This window comes from Cervus canadensis, chromosome 10, assembly GCF_019320065.1.
Source record: "Cervus canadensis isolate Bull #8, Minnesota chromosome 10, ASM1932006v1, whole genome shotgun sequence".
Taxonomy (NCBI): Eukaryota; Metazoa; Chordata; class Mammalia; order Artiodactyla; family Cervidae; genus Cervus; species Cervus canadensis.
The window spans coordinates 42,201,049-42,224,770 of record NC_057395.1 but is presented as its reverse complement, the minus strand read 5'-3'; the positions used below and the strand labels follow the sequence as shown (position 1 = coordinate 42,224,770).

Here is a 23,722-nt window from a genome sequence, read left to right as displayed (position 1 = left end):
GAGAGAATTATTTAAAGACTTGTTGTATACCAATGTTGCTTTCATTCAAGCTGTACTGATTTTCTCTAGTAATTCTTATGTGGCGTTTTTGGCCAAATTCCAATAGCTCTTGTCTGGTGATACTAGTTTCCAGTATTACCCCTGTAATTCCCTACACAGTTACAAGATCAAATTTAGGACTTAATTTTCAAATACTTAATAAACACTAGTTTTACTGAAGAGTCACCTCATTGTTAGTTTACTTTACAAACTGGATATTTTGAGTCAATATTTAGTAATTATCAAGTTCATCTGACAGGTTTATTATAATTTAAGACTCATTTCACTAGATTTTTTTTTTAAGAAAACCTTACAAGCAACTTTTATCAATTAGTTCTCTTCACTCCACTCATTGTCTATATAAAGCACATTAATAAAAAGTATTTCATATCAAGCTTTGTAAATTATTGAACCAGAAACTAAATTGCTTAAAAAGTACCAAAACTGATTTTGATTTATGACATGAACACCAGCCTATTGCATCAAGCACAATTCTCAACCTAGAATGCAGAGACCTCCACAACATTTGTAGTACACAGAACAAACACAACAAAGTTGGGCAACATTTTCTACTTATATTATTGCCATAGTTGTTTCTTCTAAAATATACATCTTGTTGTTGTTTAGTCGCTCAGTCCTGTCCGACTCTTTACAACCCCATGAACTGCAGCACGCCAGGCTTCCCTGTCCTTCACTATCTACCAGAGGCTGCTCAAATTCAATTCATGTCTAAAAAATATACATATTAAAACTTTGTTAATAAATGCAACAAACAGTTTATCAAAATTCCCCAAACTGGAGTTTCTTTTTCAAGTAAGCGACAATAACAAATAACCCCAGGACCTGACTCTGGTGGAAAAATAGATATGTTCCTTGATAATCACAAATTAATTTGTAAACATAAGAAGATACATCTTTAATGGGACTTGTAGGAGAGAAAGAGACTTTACAGTAAATTCAATGAACCTCTTAGATTTGGAAAAATTGAGTGCACATGAGAATAAAAGTTATAAAATTGTATTTTTAAAAAAGTTGTATGTAATCACTCAGGTTATGTGTACAGATATAGCGCAAACTTAGACTAGCTTCTCACACAAAATAATAAATAGAAATACAATTTTGCTTAAAATTCAAAGAATTCTTTCTTCCTATAAAAGAACAATTCAATTACATTCCAAGACATGTAAAAATGTCAGATAATGTTCAATAGAAATGCTATTTTAAAGTTTAAACATTCTGTGTAAGCAAAATATACAAGTAAACTTGTTGCCTCAATAAACAGTATAATTCCATATTGCCTGCCCTTGTTTCCCATATCATGTATTTAATACTTTAAAAATAATTTTTAAAACACAGAAAAATTTAAATTTCTAGCCAAAGTTTGTAATCCTAGGGTAGGAGAGTTGTGCCCTAGTGGTCAATTTTCATATTTTTGAAAACTGACCAATATTTTTACAGCTCTGATGTAGCATAACCTTATCTTCTACCTAGACTGTAAAAGTTAGTATTACAATTCGACACTAGAAGGCAAGACTTCGTTTTTGTGTTTTTTTTTTTTTTAGGAATCATTTAATTGATCTCATTATTAGGATTCCAAACAATCACATCTTTAACACCTACTATTCTTTCTCACATTGTACTAATAACCACTTCAATTTAAAATATATTCATTGATCAGAAGAATATTTTCAATCTAAAAATCTGATGATCAGGAAATAGTGACTCAAAATTTTTTAAACAGAGGAGTTAAACTGTAAGAAATTTGCATTTGTGAAGAAATTATGAAAGAATGAGGTGGGGGGAGGGTGGTTCAAGTTCTCTAACTTCTTCCTTTTATCCTCCCAAGGAGAGTCTCGGCCCTGGGTCCTAGCTGCATTTCAGGGCATCAGGGAGAGCAGAACTGAGGGTTAAGAGAAGGAACCCTGGTCGGAAGCACGAGGGTTGGGGGTGGGGTAGAAATAACAGTCATTCTGTTAATAACAAAGGGTAAAATTAACACAAGAGACTCATAATAATTGAAATGAACATTTAAAACAAAGAGTCTTTTAGGAGGAATAAAAGGAAACCAAATTTCAGAAATTGGTGAAATTCATAAACATTTTCAATTTTTTAAAACTCTGTGTTTCATATCTATAGCAATTTTGTTTGCTCTTTATAATCTCAATTTTGTTACAAAATATTAGTATCCTGACATATTCTTTTTGTTCCTTCCCTACTGCAAAGACAATATTTTAAAGGCACTTCCAAAGAGTAAGAATTTCATTAACAACTATTTTAAACTAATCACTAATGTGGCAAGTGTCTCATTTCTAAAAGGCATGGACCTTGAATGTCAAGCAGAAAGTTGTATTTTCAAACATTATTTTCCTTTATAAGTAAATTCAGGACACACTAGAAATCTACTTGCTACCCTAGAAAAACAACATTGCCCTTTAAGTAACTGACTGGTTTTGCAAGGTCTCTCAGGCCTCTTTCTCTGAGCTTCTGTTTGACAACAGCAAATCCTCTATTTGGGTAAAGCTCCTACCTCAGGACTGTTTTGCCAAATCATTTTGACCCTAAGGTTAACTAATACAAGAGAAATTTTCAATGAATACCACATTTTTGTCAGAAAGCCAAGAGATTCTATTGAATCTTTTTGTTTACGTAATTTTTCTGTCTGCCACAGTCCAATTATTAAGTTTTCAGTGGTGTGGTATACAAATGTACAAAAACCTAAGCTGTGAAAAAACCAAGGTATCAAACCACATGCCACCTCCTGTGTGTAAAAAGGCAGTATGTTTCAAGATGTACAGACTCACCCAGAAGAATCAGGTAACCGTGCCTCTGAGAGGGGAAAGAGGAAGGCTGGAGGATGGGAAGGCAGGGCCATCTCTTTTCACTGTGTTCTCTTTGGTAGTCTTTTTTTCTTTTTTCTTTTTTTTGCTGAGTGCCAGCATTGTTTTTAAGAAAAGAAAAGAATCAACAGGAAAGCATTTCTCAGAAATATATTTCCTGTGAAATCCAGTTTGGTCAACAGTATTTAACAATCTACTGAGTATTAACTTCCATACATAATTTAGACAGACAATAATATGATGAAATGAATTTGATAAAAACCTTTAATGGAGTATCAATTGGATTATTCTAATTTGCATCTGTATATACACATCCTCCAGAATACATGTTTTCAGAATCATCTGCACACATCCAGTGTTTTCAGCACGAAGATATGCAATTTCTGAAATGAGACCCAAACAACTGAGACGAAGAACTGTTAAAGATTGTGGATATTTTTCATAACTGTTTACCTCTAGTAAAGGAGTACTAATTAGGGTATCAAGTTCCCAAGCAGCCAGAAAGTGACAATCGGCAGAGAGCCTCCAGACATGATAAGGTGCTTTCTTTATTTAAAGGTGTGAGCTTTCCAGATGTCATCGGACTTGTAGCAGGAACCACTACAGTTGAAAAACAAAATAAGCAACAACTTGTAGTTCAACCACTCAAGTGAACTGTTATCCTAAAGTTTATAAAAATATTACATGAGATGAAATGTATAGCCTGAAAACGGAGCAAATAATAACTGTCTGGAAAAAACTAATGATATGCACTTTTGCAGCTTGGATAACTAATCAATACAAAGATTATGATAATAGGGTTCATTTTTGAAACATGTTTGAACTTTAAAAGTAAAACATAATGGTTCACAAATGACTTTTTCTGTCCATGGATGTTAAAACAACTATTTTTACTTACCCTGTTACCTTTGAGGAAAGTTTGAAATGAAAGACTGTCTACTATTTTTTATTTAAGTGGATCAAGTAAACAATACATTTTGAATTAAACCAAAACTTAAAAACCAAAGTGCAGTTTTCAAGATTCCAGCAACTACTTAAATACATACATAAATGCTTCTCTGTAATTCATCAAATAAAAAAAAATGAAGTAGGCAATACAACTGCAGGTAAGGATGAAGACCTAGCCCAAATGTTTCAAGCTCAGGAAAGACTTATAAAAGTGGCATGGTGTTAAAATTGTAGCAATACTATTATTGCTAAGTAAATAACTGACATCTGCAAATAATCACAGTACCTTGTCTTTTGTTCTTTCATTGTTTTAAAATACTAATACTCTACACACTTGCCTGGTTGATACTTTCTTCCCATAGGTAAATGTGGGTCCCTTTTGCCCCATCCCCCCACCCCTAGATTCTTTGCAAAACTCACTGAAATGAACAAAACAATGATTAAAACAATAAAAGCAAAACCATGGAAAACATTCCAATCAAAGTACGGAAACCAAACAAGAAAAGGAATAGGTAACTGTTCTTACCTTCAAGACGTGCACTATTAGATTTTATGTTCTAATAGGTTAAACTGGAATTGCTTTCTTACATCCTGTTCTTCTTCTGTTTTAAACAATAAAATCTTGCTTAAGAAAGCACTCTCCCTGTTTTTCTTTCTCCTACCCCAGTCTCCAGGAAACCTTAAAAACTGCATCTTCGTTTCTCTGGCAGTTTTAAGTGAAGCACTGTTTTCAAATTTTAGTCAATATGCTTCACAGACTTCTTTTGTCATATTCTTTGTCATGTTCAGCATTCACAGGAGAGTTCACAATGTCTAAGTTCTTCTATGCTATGCAGGTAAATTTACAAATCAAAGGATGACAAAGTTTTTTTAAAAAATCATTTATCTACAGTTGCGTATCTTTGAAGGGAAAGTACCATTTTCACCTGATGTCTGTACCTATTTCACATTTTTAAGTAGATTATATTTTTTGAACAATAAAAAGACCCATTTCGAACAGCTAGAAATTTTGGACTTTGGGGGTGTGTTCTTTCTTTTTTTTTTTTTTTGATTACTGTAGTGATAGGCCAGTAAACCCAAAGTTGGATATTTTCACTCGGGGGAGGGGGGGGGTGCAGGAGGAAAACAAAAGGGAAAGAAACCTGTACAGAACTTTACAGGTGCGAGCTGAACAAGAAACATCAGAACACAGGAAAACCTAACCTCTTTCCCTTATCTAACCTCTATCCCCACAGAGCAGAAACAGAATACTTACAAATTAGCATCCGTGTATTTGTGTCTCTGTGTGTTTTCTCTTCTTTGGATTTGGATACTTTGAGCTAATTTGAAAGTGCCCGGTTGGTTGCCCACAAAATGATGCTTGAGAGTCTAAAGACGCATAAATTAGAAACCCTACAAAGGGAGAGGACGGTCATTGTACCTCATCTCTTTATGCGCTCTTACGGTGGGACCCAAGAGCTTTTTTTTTTTTTTTTTTTTTTAACACTTTAGTTGATGGAGCAAGTGAGAGGCTGATAGCTGCAGAGGACTAAGCGAAACCGCCATCCGCTCTCAACTTAGCACCATTCAGTCCACCGCCCCACCCCCCCATCTCCGAACACCCTAGACTTTCCTACTAAGTCACTTTAGGAAACTGGGGTCTGACGGGCAGAGGCGTGGAGTCCTTCACATCCAGCCTCGACGCCAGCCTGAGTTTCTGTTTCTGATGCTCCAGGGCTAGGGTGACAGGAAGTCTGGATGGAAGCAGGAAGGATGGAGAAAGCGAAGCGGGTGATCCTTTCAAGAAACATCCAACTGCCCCCTTTACCTTTTTTGCCTCCTCTATGGGGAATGGGGGTGGGGTGGGGGTGTTGGTGAGAGAAAAAAGATGTCAAGGACCATTGTTTGCTCGTTTGGGATGTTGCTCCGCCCCCCGAGTCTGTCGTAAACCCGGCGCCGGACTAAAATAAACCCCAGATCCCGCAGCTCGGGGGGCTCGCCGCGCCGCCGACTCCTGGTCACAGGCGCAGCCGCCGCGGCCGAGGTGGCGGCGACCCGCGCGCGCCCCGGGCCCCCCTACCTGGCCGCCCGCCGAGCCATGTCGTTGAGCCCCAAGCACACGACGCCCTTCTCCGTGTCCGACATCCTGAGCCCCATCGAGGAGACCTACAAGAAGTTCGGCGGCGCCATGGACGGCACGCCGCCCGGCCTGGGGACACCCCTGGGTGCCGCCTACCGCGCGCCGCCGCCCGGGCCCTCCTCGCAGGCGGCTGCGGCGGGCATGCAGCCCCCGCACGCCATGGCGGGTCACAACGCGGCGGCGGCGGCAGCGGCGGCGGCAGCAGCGGCGGCAGCCGCCACCTACCACATGCCGCCCGGCGTCTCGCAGTTCTCGCACGGTGCCGTGGGCGGCTACTGCAACGGCGGCCTGGGCAACGTGGGCGAGCTGCCCGCCTACACAGACGGCGTGCGGGGCGGCGCAGCCGCTGCGGCCAGCGGCTGGTACGGCGCCAACCCGGACCCGCGCTACTCGTCAAGTGAGCGGGGCGAGGAGCGCGGGACGGAGGGCTGCGGACGGCGCGGGCGTTCCCCGCCGCAGCCCGGGGCGCAGGGAGCGCTTGGGGGACCCCGAGACACTGAACGCGCGGGGCGTCCTGGGACCCTGGGACCCCGAGCGCGCAGGGCGTCCTGGGATCCTGGGACCTGAGCGCGCGGGGCGTCCTGGGACCCTGGGACCCTGAGCGCGCGGGGCGTCCTGGGATCCTGGGACCTGAGCGCGCGGGGCCTCCTGGGATCCTGGGACCCTGAGCGCACACCATGGGGCCCTGAGCGCGCGGGGCGTCCTGGGATCCTGGGGCCTTGAGCGCGCGGGGCGTCCTGGGACCCTGAGACCCTGAGCGCGCGGAACGTCCTTGGACCCTGGGACCCCGAGCGCGCGGGGCGTCCTGGGACCCACCCGGCCCCGCCGGCGTCGCGGCCGCCGCGGTGTGAAGAGAGCAGGGCGGCGGCGGCTGACCGGTCTTCCCCTTGGGCCCCTCCCCAGTCTCCAGGTTCATGGGGCCGTCGGCGGGCGTGAACGTGGCCGGCATGGGGTCGCTGACCGGCATCGCGGACGCGGCCAAGTCGCTGGCGCCCCTGCACGCTGCGGCGGCGCCGCGGAGGAAGCGCCGCGTGCTGTTCTCGCAGGCGCAAGTGTACGAGCTGGAGCGGCGCTTCAAGCAGCAGAAGTACCTGTCGGCGCCCGAGCGCGAGCACCTGGCCAGCATGATCCACCTGACGCCCACGCAGGTGAAGATCTGGTTCCAGAACCACCGCTACAAGATGAAGCGCCAGGCCAAGGACAAGGCGGCGCAGCAGCTGCAGCAGGAGGCCAGCCTGGGCCCGCCGCCGCCGCCGCCGCCGTCACCGCGCCGCGTGGCCGTGCCCGTGCTGGTCAAGGACGGCAAGCCCTGCCAGAACGGCGCGGCCACGCCGACGCCCCAGGCCGGCCCGCAGCCGCCCGCGCCGACGCCGGAGCTGGAGGAGCTGTCGCCCAGCCCGCCCGCGCTGCACGGCGCGGGGGCAGGCCTGGCGGGGCTGGACGCGGCGGCGGCGGGGGACTACGGCGGCGGCGCGCTGGGCGCCAACCTGCTCTACGGCCGGACGTGGTGACGGCGCGGCTGGCCGGGGGTCCCTCCGCCTCCCGAGGGTCTGCGCGCGCCGACGGCGGGGCCGCCGCTCACGAGCGGACGGACGGATCGCGGAGAGGGGCGGGCGCCGGGCCTCCGCTGCGGGTGGGGACGCGACAAGCCCCGGGATCGAACCCTGAGATCGCGCCGGCCAGGAAGCTTTGAGGTGATTTTCTCCTTCGGGAGGTTCCTAAATTGTGTAAAAAGCCGGCCGAGTCCACATCCACCACCACGTTCCTAACCAAAGCTCTCGGAGTTTTAACGTTGGAGACTTAGGTGGTGGTTGTAGCTCTAAAAATCAACCCAGCTTTAACAAGGTTTTCTTCTTGAAGTGGAACTTACCTTGGGAGATTAATTTTCGAGCCCCCCTCCACCGCTTCCCCCGCCCCCGCTTAAGTGCAATTTCATTAATGTTTGATGGAAAGTGAACTGTAGCTCAAGGTGGATCATGCACATAGCAACATTACTGCAGAGGAGTTATTGCCATTTAGAGAAATGGAATAAACGTAATCAAAATATTATACGAATTGATATAGCTTTTTAAACTTAATGCTGTTTTTTAAATGTTTCGATCATGATTTGGCAATGAGTGTTTGTATATTATTCTAAAAGAGGCTTTTCCTCCTAAGATGCAGCTCATCAAAAGAAAGGATTGTAAGCTACTTTTTATATGGAAACTGGTCTCCCAAAATCAATGGACAAAATAAATTATACCCTATTCTACAGACATGTTATTTACTCTTTCTAAGGTATTTGATTATCTGAATTAAAGTACCTTGATAAAACACTAGAACAAGCAAGCAAAATTGCTAAAACAGACATCAATTAATCTATTTTTCAAGCATGTCAAGAAGGAAGAAAATAAGGTGACCTATTGAATGGTAATCAGTGTGTAAAGAATCAGTAAAATATTGATTATTTTCTCATATTTAGAAGTTAATAGGGATTACACACCGATTTTGTTGGTGTTTTCTTGTACAAATAATGTATTTACTCTTTAATATGCTGATTTATATTTCCTATGTTTCAAAGGGATATTTAAATATAACTTAAAAGAATTTAAGTACTTTTTTTTTGGTAAATTTCAAATGATCATTTCCTTTTCACTAAGTTGTATGGGCTTTTTTTTTTTTAACACTAGTTGGCATGATGTGACAACACAGCTCAGTTTATTCATGGTTTAAAGAATTGGTAGTAGATTAAAAATGCTAAAAGAAGACTGGAGAAAGTGAGTTCATAAAATGAAGAAAAATTAAAGACATAATATGGATAATGCATGTTTTACAAATGACCAAAACATTTCCCAGAGACCCTAAACCTCTTATACATTTGATATTTTAGAATTATAGTTTGAAATGAAACATTTTATTTCATTTCATTGCTTGGGTATTTTTCTGAACTGTGCAAAGTGTTTTTAAAAGTTGCACTTTCTCTAAATATATTTTCTACAGTAAACAGTAATAATAATTAAAAACTCCAGTTCCTTTCACAAAGAGAAAAAAATCACTAAAGAAGCAAGTGACTCAATCTTTATCAAGGGGCTGTGAATGCATTTTGCAAAATGATAACTGATTTTTAACACATTTTACATAAAATTTGAGCAGAAAAAATATGAAAATGATGCAGTACACTTTCAGAAAATTCTCCCAGTTTGAGTTTTTGCATGCTAATAAAATTGATTTTCAAAAGCTAGCCAGGCTAGCATAACTATTACTAATGTGCCAGATTTAAAGATGCTTCTTTATATTGATTACTTCAAATTCTGAAATTCTACTTCTAGAAAACATGTTATGAAATTTCACATGGTTTGTAAATTTTTTTTTTTTTTACAGCCCAATACTTAACAAAAACAGTAGCTTATGGACTAAGGGTTCCGTGTAACATATTTAAAGAAAATAAATCTTCATGCACAGTTTTTTCCTTGATAATTTTTGGAACAAAAAAATCCCTTAGACTAACTGAACTATCAATCAAAAAGACCATTAAGAAGAAACAGCCTTCTTTATGCAATATTTTCTGAAAGTGTATTTGGTACAGCCATCTTTTTCCTTTCAGTGTTCCTTTAAATAGTAAGGGACTCAAGCCAGAGTTAATTGCTGCGGAGAGCTTAACATTCTACACCCAGAAATGTACTGAGTTTATGTGTGCACATCCAGAAATTAAGATAAGGTTTGTTTTTGAAACATTAAAATAGAAAATGTTTATACTGTAGAATTCCACATTCTGATTAATGCGGAACAAAAGCTTTTTTTCCTTCTTTTGCAATTAGTGCTTTGCAGATCTTTTATAAAAACACAAACGGCCAGACTAGGTGAAACTCATTAACTGAAGAGGAGGATAAGTGTCTTCACAACCAAGAGGGAGGTTGACGCAGAGTCTAAGTGGGAACAAAGCCCCTCCAAAGTTTAGCAGAGGCCACAGCAAAACTCGGTTTGAGAAATGCTAACTGCCGATGTCACAGTTTCCTAAAGGTTTTTGGGGTTTTACAGCATTCTAACCTATTTCTTCCCAGTTGAGGCACAGAAACCAAAATCCAGAATCCAAGTGGCAGAGAGGAACGGCGGAGATTGCAGGTACTTTTCTGAAATGTGTTGGGATTTAAATTGAAGTGGGGGGTGTGTGTGTGTGTGTGTGTGCGTGCGTGCGTGCAGGTACTTTTCTGAAATGTGTTGGGATTTAAATTGAAGTGGGGTGGGTGGGTGTGGGTGGGTGTGTGTGTGTGTGTGTGCAGGTACTTTTCTGAAATCTGTGTTGGGATTTAAATTGAAGTGGGGTGTGTGTGTGTGTGTGTGTGTGTGTGTGTGTACACGTGCACCCAATGTTGAAAGATGCAGGAAGGGAGTTTTGTACATGGAAGAGGGGGTGTAACCCAGTTGTCTTCTGTTTGAGGCTTTGCTTAGAACTAAAACCTGACAGTCAGAACAAGTAAGTCAATCAGACTTTTATCAACACAGATGTTGTGTCCAAACTCCATTCTGCTATGGACTGTTTACTTTCAATTTAAAGCAAATCAGAGACACAATCCTGTCCACTAAATGCAAGCACCTTCCAAAGACTTGCTTTGTTAGCTGCATTTCATAATGATGACTTTTAGAAAGACTTAAATTTGTGAACCATAATCACATAAATACCCATGACTAGATTTTTAGATAAGAATTTGTGCGTAAGATAATGCAGTGTAGTGGTGATAAAAGTTTCAGATGTAGTTGAGAATATGAATGATACCGCGCAGCTATTTAACATTAATATGTGGATAAAACTGTATGTTAATTACTCAAGTCCAGTTTTTAAAAATACTGCTACTTGCCATGCTCAAATCCAATGAGACAGGGCACTAAGATACATTTTATTAAAAATGAATTAAATAAGTAGACTTTTGCTGCTAGTGAAAATTGGTGAGCATCTGGAGAAGATTCAAAGAAGACTTGAAGTCAGGAGTCGCTCCTGTAAGTATTGAGATCACTTTGTGATTTTAGGATCACTTTTATGTCATTATATTTTGAGCAGGGAGGTTTGGAAGCTTCTGAGAGAGGTGTATTGGTTTCTTTTGTTTTTGCTTTAGAATGTTGGCATGAAGTGCCTTTTGTTTCAGTTTCTAAATTTCCATGTAACCTCTTTCAGTAGTTGCTTAGGTGATTTCTAATAAAAGTTTAATCACAAATGTTGCCTAAGTTTAAGTTGTACAAACTGTTTTGTGGTAGTAAGTGGTTCCATTCCCATTTCCCACACACTAATTAAAGCCTCTTACCTCTGGCCCTCGTGCCATATATGCGGTATCAGTTAACTAGCAATGCAGACGTTCACCTCACCCTGAGTGGAGAAGAAATCCGCCGAAAATGGGCCGACGAGCCGGATGCAAGCCACGCCCGGGACCGCGCCGCCTGCGCACCCGGCTTCCAGGTTACGTCGGAGAACGACTACATTCTGATTTCCAAGCCAAGCGAAATTCACTTACCCTCAGGCTTAGAATTGAAAAAACAGCTGCCTCGGAGAAGACCCTTTCCGTTGTCTCCTTCCAGGGCCGACGATCGCATCCGTGCGGGGAGCCGAGGCGACGCTGGCCGGCGGCGAAGCTGCGGCGCGCGACCCAGGGAACCCGGGTGTTGATGCCGCCGACGCGCGCCCCCCTGAGCCGCCCGCCCGGCCCTGGCTCGGGGTCAGCCTGCAGGTCACCTCCCCACGGGCTTCCCCGACGCCGCGCGGCCGGACAGCGCTCCGGGATGGACGGATGACCGTGTGCTGCCCTCGAACTCACCCTGAAGACAGACGCTCACCACCGGCTCTCAGCGACGCGATAAAGTCGGGCCGTTCCCAGGTTCTTAAATGCTTAAAAACCTTGAAAAACTTGGCCCTACTCAAGCATAGCACGATGGAGGACAGTTAACTACACAAAACCGACCCGTTGCGTTTATTTACTCCTGAGTGTGGAGGGGGCTAGTTATAGCTTTAAACGCGCCATTGAAAGTTCTAAAAAGCCTTTGTTGAAATAATGGGGACTTTTTCTGGAAGATTCAAACGTGGGGGTATAAGTTGGAAAGAGATGTCAGAGTGAGGAGAGAGAAGGAAGCCAGGGCTTGCCACCTGCTAGAGGAAAGCTCGGGGCTTAATTTTCCATCAGGCTTTTTTGCTTAGATGTCTTCAAAACACTTAAAAACATTTTCAAACTTAATGTGTTTTGATCAGTTACGTGCAATGGTGCAAAAAACCAAGTCAAAAACTATTTCAGATATGCTCATGAAAACTTAAAAAACTAGACCAAAATTAAAGATCTGAGAAAGTCTAGGTCCTATAGAAGCATGGCTCTAGGGTACTTAGGAAGCTGTATACCCCAAGACATGTGCATGGGCTCCTTTGGAATATGCAATACTTGATTCAGGTGTTACACATTTTCAATATTCAGAAGATAAACAGCATTATTCCTTCACTGTATTGTGATGGTAATATATAATGGTTAATTCAGAGACTCTCTATCTCAACAAAAAAGAACACTGCTCTACTCACCCATCATCAGCAATGAACTCAATAACTTCAAAATACCTTCCTATCCAAGGTTAAGGTGGGATTTTTCCTGAATAGATTTAAGATTAACAAGTTGCCTTTGTTGAATATTAAAGCAAAAATGTCGAAAGTCAGAAAGTCAGAAACATTTTACAATCTGAGGCTAGAATGGAAAAGTGGACAAGTCTTCATATGTGTGTCTAAATTTGTTGGGGAAAATGAAAAACATATCAAAGTGCTTGTGTATGACCTGCAAGCATAAATTTAAGGAATTAGTGTACTTAGTAGCAAGGAAAAAATGGGTACAAATTGGAATCTATTGTGAAATAATGCAAAAATATACCAAGGAGCATACACAATTCACCTAGCAATTAAACTTTTCAGGTTTTCTTTTTTAAATCCTTTCTTTATTCACTTCTGGCTGTGCTGGGTCTTCTTTGCTGTGCTCTGGGTGTCTCCAGCTGTGTGCGGGTTTTCCTTGTTGAGCACAGGCTCTAGGGCAAGTGGGCTTCAGTAGTTGCAGTGCTGGGGCTTAGTCACCCCTGTGCCATGTGGAATCTTCTCGGACTGGGAATTGCATTGGCTGGCAGATACTTAATCACTGGACCACTAAGGAAGTCCAAAACTTTTCAAGTTTTCTTCTCTTTCTGCTCTTCCATTGTGTTTTTTTTTTTCAACTAAAGTATAACTGACCTACCACACTGCGTTAGTTCCAGGAGCAGACTGATTCCAGATTTCTGTACGTTACAAATGATCAGCACAGTAACTCTAGTTACCACCTGTCACCATACAGAAACAGCATTATTGATTATATTCTCCATGCTGTAAATTTCATCCTGTGACTCATTTATTTTGTAACTGGAAGTTTATTTATACCACAATCTTCCTCACGTCTCACGCATCACCACCCCCCTGAACTTTTCTCAAAGATTTTTCTCAAACTTGGAGAATTCTCAAAGATTTAAAACAAATCCTTAAAACTGCAGCACAAATATGCCTGAAATTAGTAAAATGTAGATCATCTCACGAAGATTTTATAATTCGCCAAATTAGTAGTGGAAAGGCAGACATGAGTCGGTTGGGTTGTCTTTCTGACCATATCCTCTTAAAATCTACTTCTTCATTGATTTTTTTTTTTTTTTTGGACATCTAATTGTAGAAAATTCTGATATATTGATAAAAAAACCCCACACAGTTGGCCAAGATTTTCAAAGTTTAAATACTGTAAAAGAAAAACAACAAGAGAGACCAGAGTTCTAAGTTTTGCATTGTTTTTTACTAAAGTCCAGAAATTTCCATATGACAAGTACATCAATGAAATGTTCCCAAAGAAATACTGAACAATATACACTCTAGTTAGCTGAGGGTTCCAGCTTAAGAGTTCATACCTAATTCTTGTGCATTAAAAATCAGCATGGATCTTAGATGATCTAGAATACACTGTGTTTTGAAATCCACAGCTGGTTTGCTTTTTAACCATAATGAAAAACCAGTATTCCTATTCCATCAAATGTGTTTTACAAGCAATAATAAATTCAGATCCACTGTATTATGCAACACACACCTTTGGAAAGCAACATAAAACAGTGAGATCGAATCAGTAGAAATATACAGTTAAAAGAAATACACAAAGTACTGTAGTTTTATTAAAAACTACTACTTGAGAAAGAAATCTTTCCACAAATAGCATAAAACTGTAGAATGATGAAAGGATCTGGGAAAGCTTTACAAAAGCCTAATTCCAACTGTATCTTCCTGAGGGTGGTGGCAAAGGGTATTTCCTTCCTTCTCTGGGATATCCCTGAAGAGGAGAAAAAAAAAAAAGCAAAAGTTTACTTTGTGGATTAACACTCGTGCAAAGAAATTAACCTTACTTCTCGATGGAAAAACACACCAAAAAGGGAATATTTCTTATAGGTATATCACATGGATAGTCTCCATAAATACCTGTGTTTGGTTTTCAGCCTTTTCCAAGCTGCATGTGAGTGGAAATTAGCATAAATGCTATCACTGACAACTAACCAAATCAGCCTTAACAAGCGCCTAAGAAACTGCTTAAAATGTACACAAATGAAGGACAGTTAAGTGTCTTATGTAAAACACTTGTCGGTCTCGCCTACCACCAGCCCCTCCCCCAGCCCCCATGGTATTTCAGGCCACATTGTGGGAAGGTGCCCACGTTACCCTCAGATATATTAGACTAGGAAAGCCATTTTGCTTAACCAAGGCAGGAGCTTGCTGCTCTGCTGAAGCCTAATGAACTATTAATTTTAGGTGTTTTTGTTTGTTTAGCTATAAATAATAGTGGGCCACATTAGGTTATTACTTAATCAATTACTGGGAACTTTCATAACATTTCCGAGTATGCTTCCAAACACCATTTCGGTATAACCTAAAGATAAATGTGATGTGTCTGCCTCACAACTTCTAGTTTCTAGGGAGGATTCTGAAATGGACCCCTTTCCCCATACTGTCACTCAGAGCACTTTACTAGTTCTCCACTAAAAATATACTGAAAGTATAATTTTACTGGTTTTAACAGTGAACTTCTACAATTTAATAGTGCTTCAAAATTCTAATTAAAAAAGAAATCTCTGCAGAAAAAAGGCTGAAAAAGACATGTATTTCCAAAAGGTCCTAAAGAATTATAATGTGCTAAACGACTTAGATCTCCTGAGTGAATAACAATTATACCTCCTGAAACAGCAGAAAGCTCCTCTAAACAGTGGGTCTCCCCTAAAGGAGGCAGGAGAGCCACTGAACTGGGGTCAGAAGTTAACAGGTGCCCCTAGCTCTGCTGCTCAACAGCAGGAATTTGAGGTTTCAACTCCTGACTTGGAAAATGAGGGGAGTGGACTCAACTTTCTCCAGAGCTACTTAGTTGCAGGTACACCTTCCTTTCAATAATATTCAGTTTAGGTTGCCTGGTGTCACCTTGACTCTAGCAACATAAAGTCTCAATCTAGAGAACCTGCTGATATCTGTAGAGATTCTGGGCAGATAGTATGTATGCAAAGTAATATTATACGTCTAAAGAACTGTTACAAAATTCTCTCAAAGGACAACTAAGATGGTTATTTTCTTGTAAAGTGAACTGAGACTTTTAAGAGTACACCAAAAAAAGTGTGAAGAAAAGATTTTTCTTAGCTGGCAGGAGATTCTTCTTAGTTGTCAAAACAAAGGGACACACGGCAAGAAACTGAGTTAGAAAATTAACATTCGAAGCACTGCAAAAGGCGGAGGTAACAAAAGGTGAGCAATTTAAAACCCACTTCACATCACCGCAGGTGCCAGCTCCACGAACACTACACACTCTGAATCACTGCTTTCAGACCCTGCTCTCTGGCAAGCACTGGATTAAAGAGCATGTAAATACTGGCCAGGGTGTCAAATGGCTGAGGGACAGACTGAGGCAAACAGACCTCAGGCTTAAATGTTGCTACAACTGGATGTTATAAAGAGAAAAAAATAAAGCTTCCTCGTAATGAATTTGTCTAGGAATTACTATACTCATTCAATATATAGCTGGTTTAAATTTAGTTTAAAAAAAAAAAGTGGGAAATTAGGAGTGATTTCATCCCATGAAGATACAACAGATAAATCAAGACACAAAACCCCTAAGTGGAATAAAGGTAACAGCTGAAAAGGTGAGAGATTACTTTCAGCTTCTAGAAAATTACCATTCATTTTGAGAGATCTAGTTTCTAATAAAACAAAAAGCAACATCATAAGGCAAAACAATGTTTTGGTGTTATTTGTGCTAAATACTGGACTGCTGTGATTAAAGAGGCTTTTGGTCTGAAAATTCTTCAGCATCTTCAAAGTACAACCTATTTAATGAGGCACTCACCCCATAAACATTTTTAATGAGAGATCCAAGGGCAACCGAGCTACTCTTAACAGTACTTACAGAGATGTTTTAAAACAATCAACCAACCATTGAGTCTCAAGACGTACGTTCAGTACAAAGTGAGCAGTAAGCTTTCCACCCCAAAGCCCACACCACATCCATCACCTGTCTCCCTCCACGATCGTCACGTCTGGGTGGATACCCGCCCGGCCCAGCTAGCATCTGGTACTGGTTTGGCTGGAAGGCTGCATTTTGGGTTTGGAGCATCCGGTTCCATGGTAGCAAAGGTTCGGCCCCAACACCTCTGTGGAAAAGCATCACATTTACATTAAAGGTCAAAATCTTGCAGGTGTCATTTCCAAATTTTGGGACAATCCAATGTGCCTGGATTTGTCCTAAGGGATATATAGGATCAGAGTAGCCTTTAGGTCCCTCACAGCAAGTGTAGTGTAACATATTTCATGAAATATCAGCATTTGTTTAAAACTCAAGTTGAATCAGAAAGATCTGACTTTAAAAAAAAATTTGTTAAAAAAAAGATTTTGTTCATCTTCAATTGTAAAGTTTCCTTTTTAGTCACTAAAGTTTTGGACCCTAGATCACCAAGTTGGCTACATTTTAAGATGCTATCCAAAGAGTAAACATGCACGAGACAAGAGAATGAGGCTTTATTTTTAAAAATGTCCAGGCTCGTTCCTGGAGTCCATTCTTTCTAGTTAATTGCACGCTGCAAATGAATTCTTACTGCTGAGTATTTTGAATCTAGGGTAGGGGACTTGGCTGTTTTTTCCCATCCATTATTCTGCTCAATATGTCAGAAGGTCTGATCGGGAGGAAACCTTTTCAAGTTCTATTGATGCGGCTTTGAATTGACCATGGTGACCTAGCAACATGAGCACTAATTGGCAAGGACTGACTGGCAACTGGTGTACAGTTTACATGGGAACACAGATTCAACAGCTATTATAACCCAGTTTGCTGGCCCGGATTACTGGTCAAAAGAAATGTTTTAATTGTTTTCAAGTGCTTATTTTAACTCTGCAGATACAAAACAACAGGTATGAAGTATTAAATCATAACAATTTAAAGCTGTCACATAAACAGTGTAGCAAAGATTTACCCTCTAAAGGCAATCACCCTGTATGACACAGCTTTCTTGAGGCATTTTCCTCAACTTCCATTTTATTCAACAGTCACTACCAAGAATAAACAGTAGCAAAATTCCCCAGTGTATTTCAGCAGTAGAAGCTTTGGGGGCTGTTACAGACAGTGGGAGGAATTATAAGAAAACCTGAAATTTGCTAAATTACTGAGCTGGTATTAGCTATGACCACATCAGCATATGAATCTCACTGCCTAGGTCTTAGTGGGGGAAGCCCAAAGCTGGGCTCACCGGGTAATGCATTCTTCTCACAGCTATTCAAGCCTGAATCCATCCTCTCCACCCCCACTCTCCTTCCTTCACTTGGACCTTGCCCTTTAAAAAAAAAAAACAAAAACAAACTAAACCAGCAAAGATAACTATTTTTGTGTGAGGTCTCCAAGAACTGCTCTCTAAAGAATTCTAGAAAGGCCAGTGCTATTCTTCACAGTTAGTGATGGGACCAGAACTCTAACAGTATAATGTACTGTGAGTCGAAATAAAATGAAATATCTGTACCTCAGAAAGAATATGCGTATATTTAGGGCTTTTAATTATTTTTGAATTCACTAATACAAATATATTTCAGCGAGAATGGCTCAACTGTCAAGCAGGAACAGCTCTGTATGCAGAGAAGACACAGTCTCTTCCGGTCTCTGCAGGACTGAGCGGTTAAGATTCGTGCTGTGACCAAGGAGGCTGGTGAAAATCGGGCCATTAATGCAAAATCTGCTTGTTTCACGTGTAGCTCACACACTGTAGGAGCTGTGACCATGTTTTCTCCACAGTTTTACAACAGTAAAACTCAGTCAACTGAGTTTCAGGAAAATCAGCTGGCATGGCTAAAATACATTATAAGTGCACTTCTACATTATTTTATGACCTAAAGACAGGAACAAGGCTACAATGTGGAAGCACAAAGTTCTCCTTTTGGTTTAAAATGATTACCTGAAATGTTTTTTGACAAAAATGTTTATAAAAATAATAATTTAATTAAATAGTTACAAAAATAATTAAATGGAAAGAGCCATGTAAGAGGGACATGTACGAACTACCCTCTTCTGCTTGGTAGTGACAGAAAGGCCTTTATTTTACATAAGTTTATCATATTTCTATACTAATTATATCAGTTTGCAAATACTTTTTACAAACTGAAATCTGCCCTGGAAAATACATTCTAAACCTGAAATGGAAGTGCTGAGGCTGACACATTTTAATTTTTTTAAATGAGTAGCTATCAACTGAGGCAACTTATTTGAGGCATTCTGCACCGTGGATGACAACAATATTCTGAAGTTTCTAAATTACTGTTTTGGAAAGTAGCTGGCAGTATGACATAACTATATACTACTCATTGGGATATTTTTAATTTATAAACACACACACACACATATATGTATATGACAAATCAGCTTTTAAAAATCTACAACTGAGCTTAGCACCCATTAAGTTAAAAAATGAAATGGCCACATTGGAAAAGATATGGCCAGAAAAGAGACTCCCCCACTGGCAAGGACACAGACAACAGGGCAGCACCCAGGGAGGAGGCATGAGCTGGACCTCGATCACCATCATGATGATGGCTGGGCCGTCCTTTTGAGGGAGGCGAAGGCGGGAGCGGGGTGCTCCTGTTGTAATTTAAGTGAAATGAACAAATGAATTATAAATACTATCTCAAAGTAGGAATTAATTCAAGAAACAGTGTAGTTTATGTAAAAAAAAAAAAAAGTACACTTAAAAAATTTTCTTCTCTAATAGGGTTCTCAACCAAACACTTAACAGTGCAGTGGGAAAGTACTGAACTAATAATCAGTGAAACCTGGTTCTAGCAAGAATTCTACTTACCAGTTGTGACATCTCAGCAAAGTCAGTTTGTGTTTTCTCCTCTGTGTCATGTAAGGTCAGAAAAGTGACTGACACAGGCTACAGAAATGAGTGATGTATCTGCTGAAAGGCTGGCTACTGGAAAGTTTAGGAGGCTAAATTCAAACTTTGTTTTCTTTAAACAGTGTGTTTCTTAAACAGCCACGTTCTAAGACATAAGAAATTCTATTAAGCTCACACGTAACTTCTGCCTTATGGCACAGTTTTAGTTTCTGACTGAAAGTAAACCAAAACTCCTACAGAACACACATCAAATCTGTTGGGTTCACAGAGTCAATCGGGAAGATACCAACTTGACTAGGACACAGATCATAGATCAAAGAAAAACCCACGGATGTCAGGACATAAGTGGTGATCTTAGGGAAGCTTAATGTGGAGAGGGAAGGAAAGCTGTAGGACTGAATAAAGGGTGCCTCAGAAGGGGAAGGACTTCTCTGAAGTCCCTGTGGCTTCATGGGACAGAATGCTCAGAGCCAGTTTTCTGATGAGTTTTGCTCGGGTGAAAAGTTTCTTGGTAAAAGAACGGTATAGAAGTTCAGATAAGTTCAGATAAGCTGAACTGTGGGCTTCAGTTTCCTCATCTGTAAAAGTAAAAACATCTACTTCAAAGGGGCAACAGGAGGAATAAATGAATTCATGTTTCTAAAAGCATGTTATCAGCACAGTGCTGGCACTTTGGTGATTATTTAATAACATGGCAAAAAAGCAAGCAACAAAGTGGGGAAACCAAATCTTAAACATCAAACGTGACAATCGTTCTGCAGAAGACAGTCATCTAAGGTAAGATCAGTGTGAATGTGATAATATGGTATTTTAGAAAAAGTTCACCCCTCACTCATTTAGTGTGACAATGGTGCTTCTCTGAGGATGCTGAAGTGGCACATACCATGAGCCCTGAGCACTTACAATGAAAACAGAACATAAACACAGGCAAGAGCAGTTGTTCTAAATTAACATGCAGCTTGCACTAAGTAGCTGATACTATTAATAAACAATTGAATAACATAATTTCTTTTATCTTCTTGAAGAAAATAATGAAATGAGGTTTTGGAGTCTCTAAAGAAAGAACTTTCTTAAAGGGGGTAGAGGTTATAACCCTGTTCAAATAACAACACTTCATTCATTTCAGATGTGAACAGATCAGACTGCTAAAACGGCAGAGAGGCGAACAAAACAGATCAGGACTGAGAAGGCAAAGAAGGAAGCCGTGCTAGGAGGGGGCTTAAACTCGTCTCAGCATTTACCAATGCGGGCAAGACCAGCATGAGACGACAGACTTTAAAGCTGCCCTTAAAAATTATTCTTCAGATGTTAATATAATTATTCATAACACGCCTGGCTGCCTTGTCGTGCAGAGACCACCTGACTTAGGCGAGCACAACTTATCAATGAAAGAACACATGTCAAACATCCCTTGTTATTAAACCATGTCACATTCTTCCTCGTCCGTGGTACTTATTAGACTGCAGATCCCATAATCCTCTTCTGAGTCCCTTCTGCGTTTAATTCAGTTCAGTCTTAAGTAGTTGAAGAAACTGTTTTCAGTGGCAACTAATAACTACTGACCTACAGCGACACTGCACTACAATGAGCTTGTCAGCCCTGAAAAAGTTGTACCAAAGAAGCTGATTAGGACTTCAAGAGGTCTGCAGCAAGAATCAATGGTTGGTCTGTACTGACACTGTGTTGCCGCAAAGAAATGATAAAAGTGGAACCCCATTAGTTATGCCTCATTAAGCTGCACAACTCTTCTAAAAAGAAATTTGTTTAGCCTGACCAAAACCTAATGCAATTTTAAGGTCTCTGTGTTGCATTTTACAGGGCACCTCAAAAGCATCAATAAAGTAAAGGCCAGGAACCAAGAAAAGCAGGAAACTATATAAATATGAATCTTTTACTTCAACGTGTTAACCATGTATTTTCCTAAAGAACAGGCCCAAGAGAAACTCTTTAGAGGGGAGACAGTACATTTCATAGTACAGCGAAAGCTCAAACCTCAAATGCTGGTGTGAAAAATTACTAAAAACTCATGTCTGCTTTAGTATTACCTGTCAAATCTTTGCTGCTGGAAAAGGGGAGGGGGACCTCGCCAGGAGTCCTGGGGCCTCATATCTGGAAGATAAACAGGAAAGGATTAAAGAGGAGACTTAATTATTATTCAGCTACCCACATATAATATAATTAACAATTCTTGGGAAAAATTGAGACTGAATATAATAACGAGCATAATTACACACTGTGGAAATGTGAAAAGATGTGAAATCAACAAGGTCAACAAATTTGTCTGTAAAATTATTTCTCCTTTGATAAGAAAACATAGCTTTTAGTGAAGCCTTTCTCATTAAACTCACGTTTCTCTCACCCTTGCTATGTGTGTGTGTGTATATGCAAAGACATATGTATGTATTTTACATTCATATTTTAAATGTTGTGCAAAACGATGGTATTTTGGCTTTATCCATAAACAGAAACTGAACAAATAGTAACTTTGATAGAAAGCCTAAAATCTGCCCCTTAAACACGTCAACCGGAAAGCACCCTGACTTTCTGAGCTGTGTCGACAGGACACAGCAAAGTCTCTCCAAAACAGGCCAGAGGATGTGCTCACAAAGGGATCGCCTATTTCCCTGCTGTTTTCTGACAGTCAAACCTCTTCCCCTAACATGAAGCGAAGAGGGGAACACTGAACGAATGACAAGGAACAGTTAAGTGACTGCCGGCCCTCTGTGTAAATGGGGTGCAAGGCACCCCCCGCGCGGCCCACAGTTGGTATCAACTGTCCGCCGCTCAGGCCCCCAGTCTCGGTCACCTCAGCCACCTTCTGGCAGGGTCTGAGTGTGACCAGCTGTTCCAGGAGTTGTCTAATGAGGTCTCCGTGTGAGGACAGTAAGGCCTCCAGACTCCCAAGGCCCAAGGACAACAAGGCTTACCATAATGTATTCAAGCTCACATTTTAATGGAAACACAAACTAGAAACATGCTTTTCAAAATTACTTTCTTAAAGGAAAGAAGAAATGAAAGCTTATCTCTGGTTAGCAACCAAAAAGATGCAATCTGGGTTTACTTGAGGAGAAAAAGAAAAGTAGAACATTGCTTTAAAACCCCCTGCTAAGGAGAATCAGGAACAAGTAAAGGCACCTGGCTGCTCACAAGGGTTCCAGCAGGAAACACCTGGCTGTTTCCACTTTGGAAGCAACATGGCCAAGGTGCTGGCCCAAAGAAAGCCTCCAAAGTGGACAAACCAGCCTAGGGGAGTCACCCGGTCCTGGGCCAATGGCACGTGCATGCGTGAGGCCTTCACCTCCATCACTCCCAAGCAGAATGCCATTCCAAACTGAAAGAGAGATGGCATTTCCAGTCAATGTGAATTACACCTCCCTGTCATCTCTTTAAAACCAAACTATTGTTTAGTTGCTCAGTTGTGGCCAACTCTTTGTGACCCCATGAACTGTAGCCTACCAGCTCCTCTTGTCCATGGGATTCTCCAGGTAAGAACAATGGAGTGGGTTGCCATTTCCTTCTCCAGGGTATCTTCCCAACCCAGGGATTGAACCTGCATCTCCTGCACTGGCAGGGGGATTCTTTACCACTGAGCCACCTGGGAAGCCCTAAAAACCAAATTAGTAGCAGTCAAACCTAGAACAATGCTGATGATGTTTCTCTGTGATCATTAGATATTTAGACCTGAATGGAAACTCAGGAAGCTCATCACCACACAATTCACAGGAAGTAGGGCCAGGAACCTAGTCAGGGCCTGGAGTAATGTCCGAATCACTATGTACCATCAGGAAATCTAAATCAGAGGAGGTAAAACCAGAACTTCTTACAAGACAGCAATCATTTCACCTGTGTGGTTTATTTCTATAGAGAAACCTAAAATACACATACCCCAAAACACTCTATGATTTTCAATGAATCATGAGAAAGGAACCTACCAACAGTAAAACCAACACTTGGGCGGCTTTTTCTGATCGTTACTTTGTTAACCTTGCAGTCCATTACTATTCAGATATTGTACCAAACTTAAGTTTGTGAAAACTGGTAAAATGTTCCCAGAGGCATTATAGTTTAGCGTCTTATTTAAACAAAGTTAGCTAATATAAGAAACATCACCATGGAACAACTAAGCCCATGGGCCACAACTATAAGCCTGTGCTTGAGAGCCTGGGAACCACAGCTACTGAAGCTCACCTGTGCTCTGCAATAAGAGAAGCCACCACAGTGAGAAGCCCACACAGCAAGGAAGAATCAGTACAACCAAAAAATGAATTAATAATAATAATTTTAAAAATCAAAAGAAATACAGGAAATTTCATTCGGACCCCTGTCTAACTCTGTATTTCACATGTTCCAAAATCACTGTGGTCAGCCCGGAAAC

General features: G+C 41.2%; 2 protein-coding genes across 5 annotated transcripts in view; one reads left to right on the top strand and one right to left on the bottom strand.

The window, feature by feature from the left end:
• The first annotated feature begins 5,889 nt into the window (after positions 1-5,889).
• Positions 5,890-7,501, top strand: NKX2-4 (NK2 homeobox 4). The gene is made up of 2 exons (XM_043478974.1): positions 5,890-6,340; positions 6,847-7,501. Exons 1-2 carry the CDS (start codon positions 5,902-5,904, stop codon positions 7,452-7,454), a joined length of 1,047 nt encoding a protein of 348 aa, XP_043334909.1. The 5' UTR covers positions 5,890-5,901; the 3' UTR covers positions 7,455-7,501.
• A 6,225-nt stretch (positions 7,502-13,726) lies between these two features.
• Positions 13,727-23,722, bottom strand: part of XRN2 (5'-3' exoribonuclease 2) — a 61,450-nt gene continuing 51,454 nt past the window's right edge. For all 4 annotated transcript variants that reach the window (XM_043478971.1, XM_043478970.1, XM_043478973.1 and 1 more), the window contains 3 exons: positions 21,393-21,456; positions 16,485-16,623; positions 13,727-14,270 (listed from right to left, as the gene is read on the bottom strand). In XM_043478971.1, coding sequence (XP_043334906.1) covers positions 14,205-14,270; positions 16,485-16,623; positions 21,393-21,456 — 269 coding nt within the window. In that variant the 3' untranslated portion in view covers positions 13,727-14,204. The remainder of the gene's footprint in view (positions 14,271-16,484; positions 16,624-21,392; positions 21,457-23,722) is intronic.

Excerpts from the sequence above, each read along its gene's own strand:
- NKX2-4 (XM_043478974.1), top strand. The coding sequence starts at position 5,902 with ATGTCGTTGAGCCCCAAGCACACGACGCCCTTCTCCGTGTCCGACATC. Across the intron at positions 6,341-6,846 it reads GGACCCGCGCTACTCGTCAA|TCTCCAGGTTCATGGGGCCG; the intron begins GTGAGCGGGGCG and ends GCCCCTCCCCAG.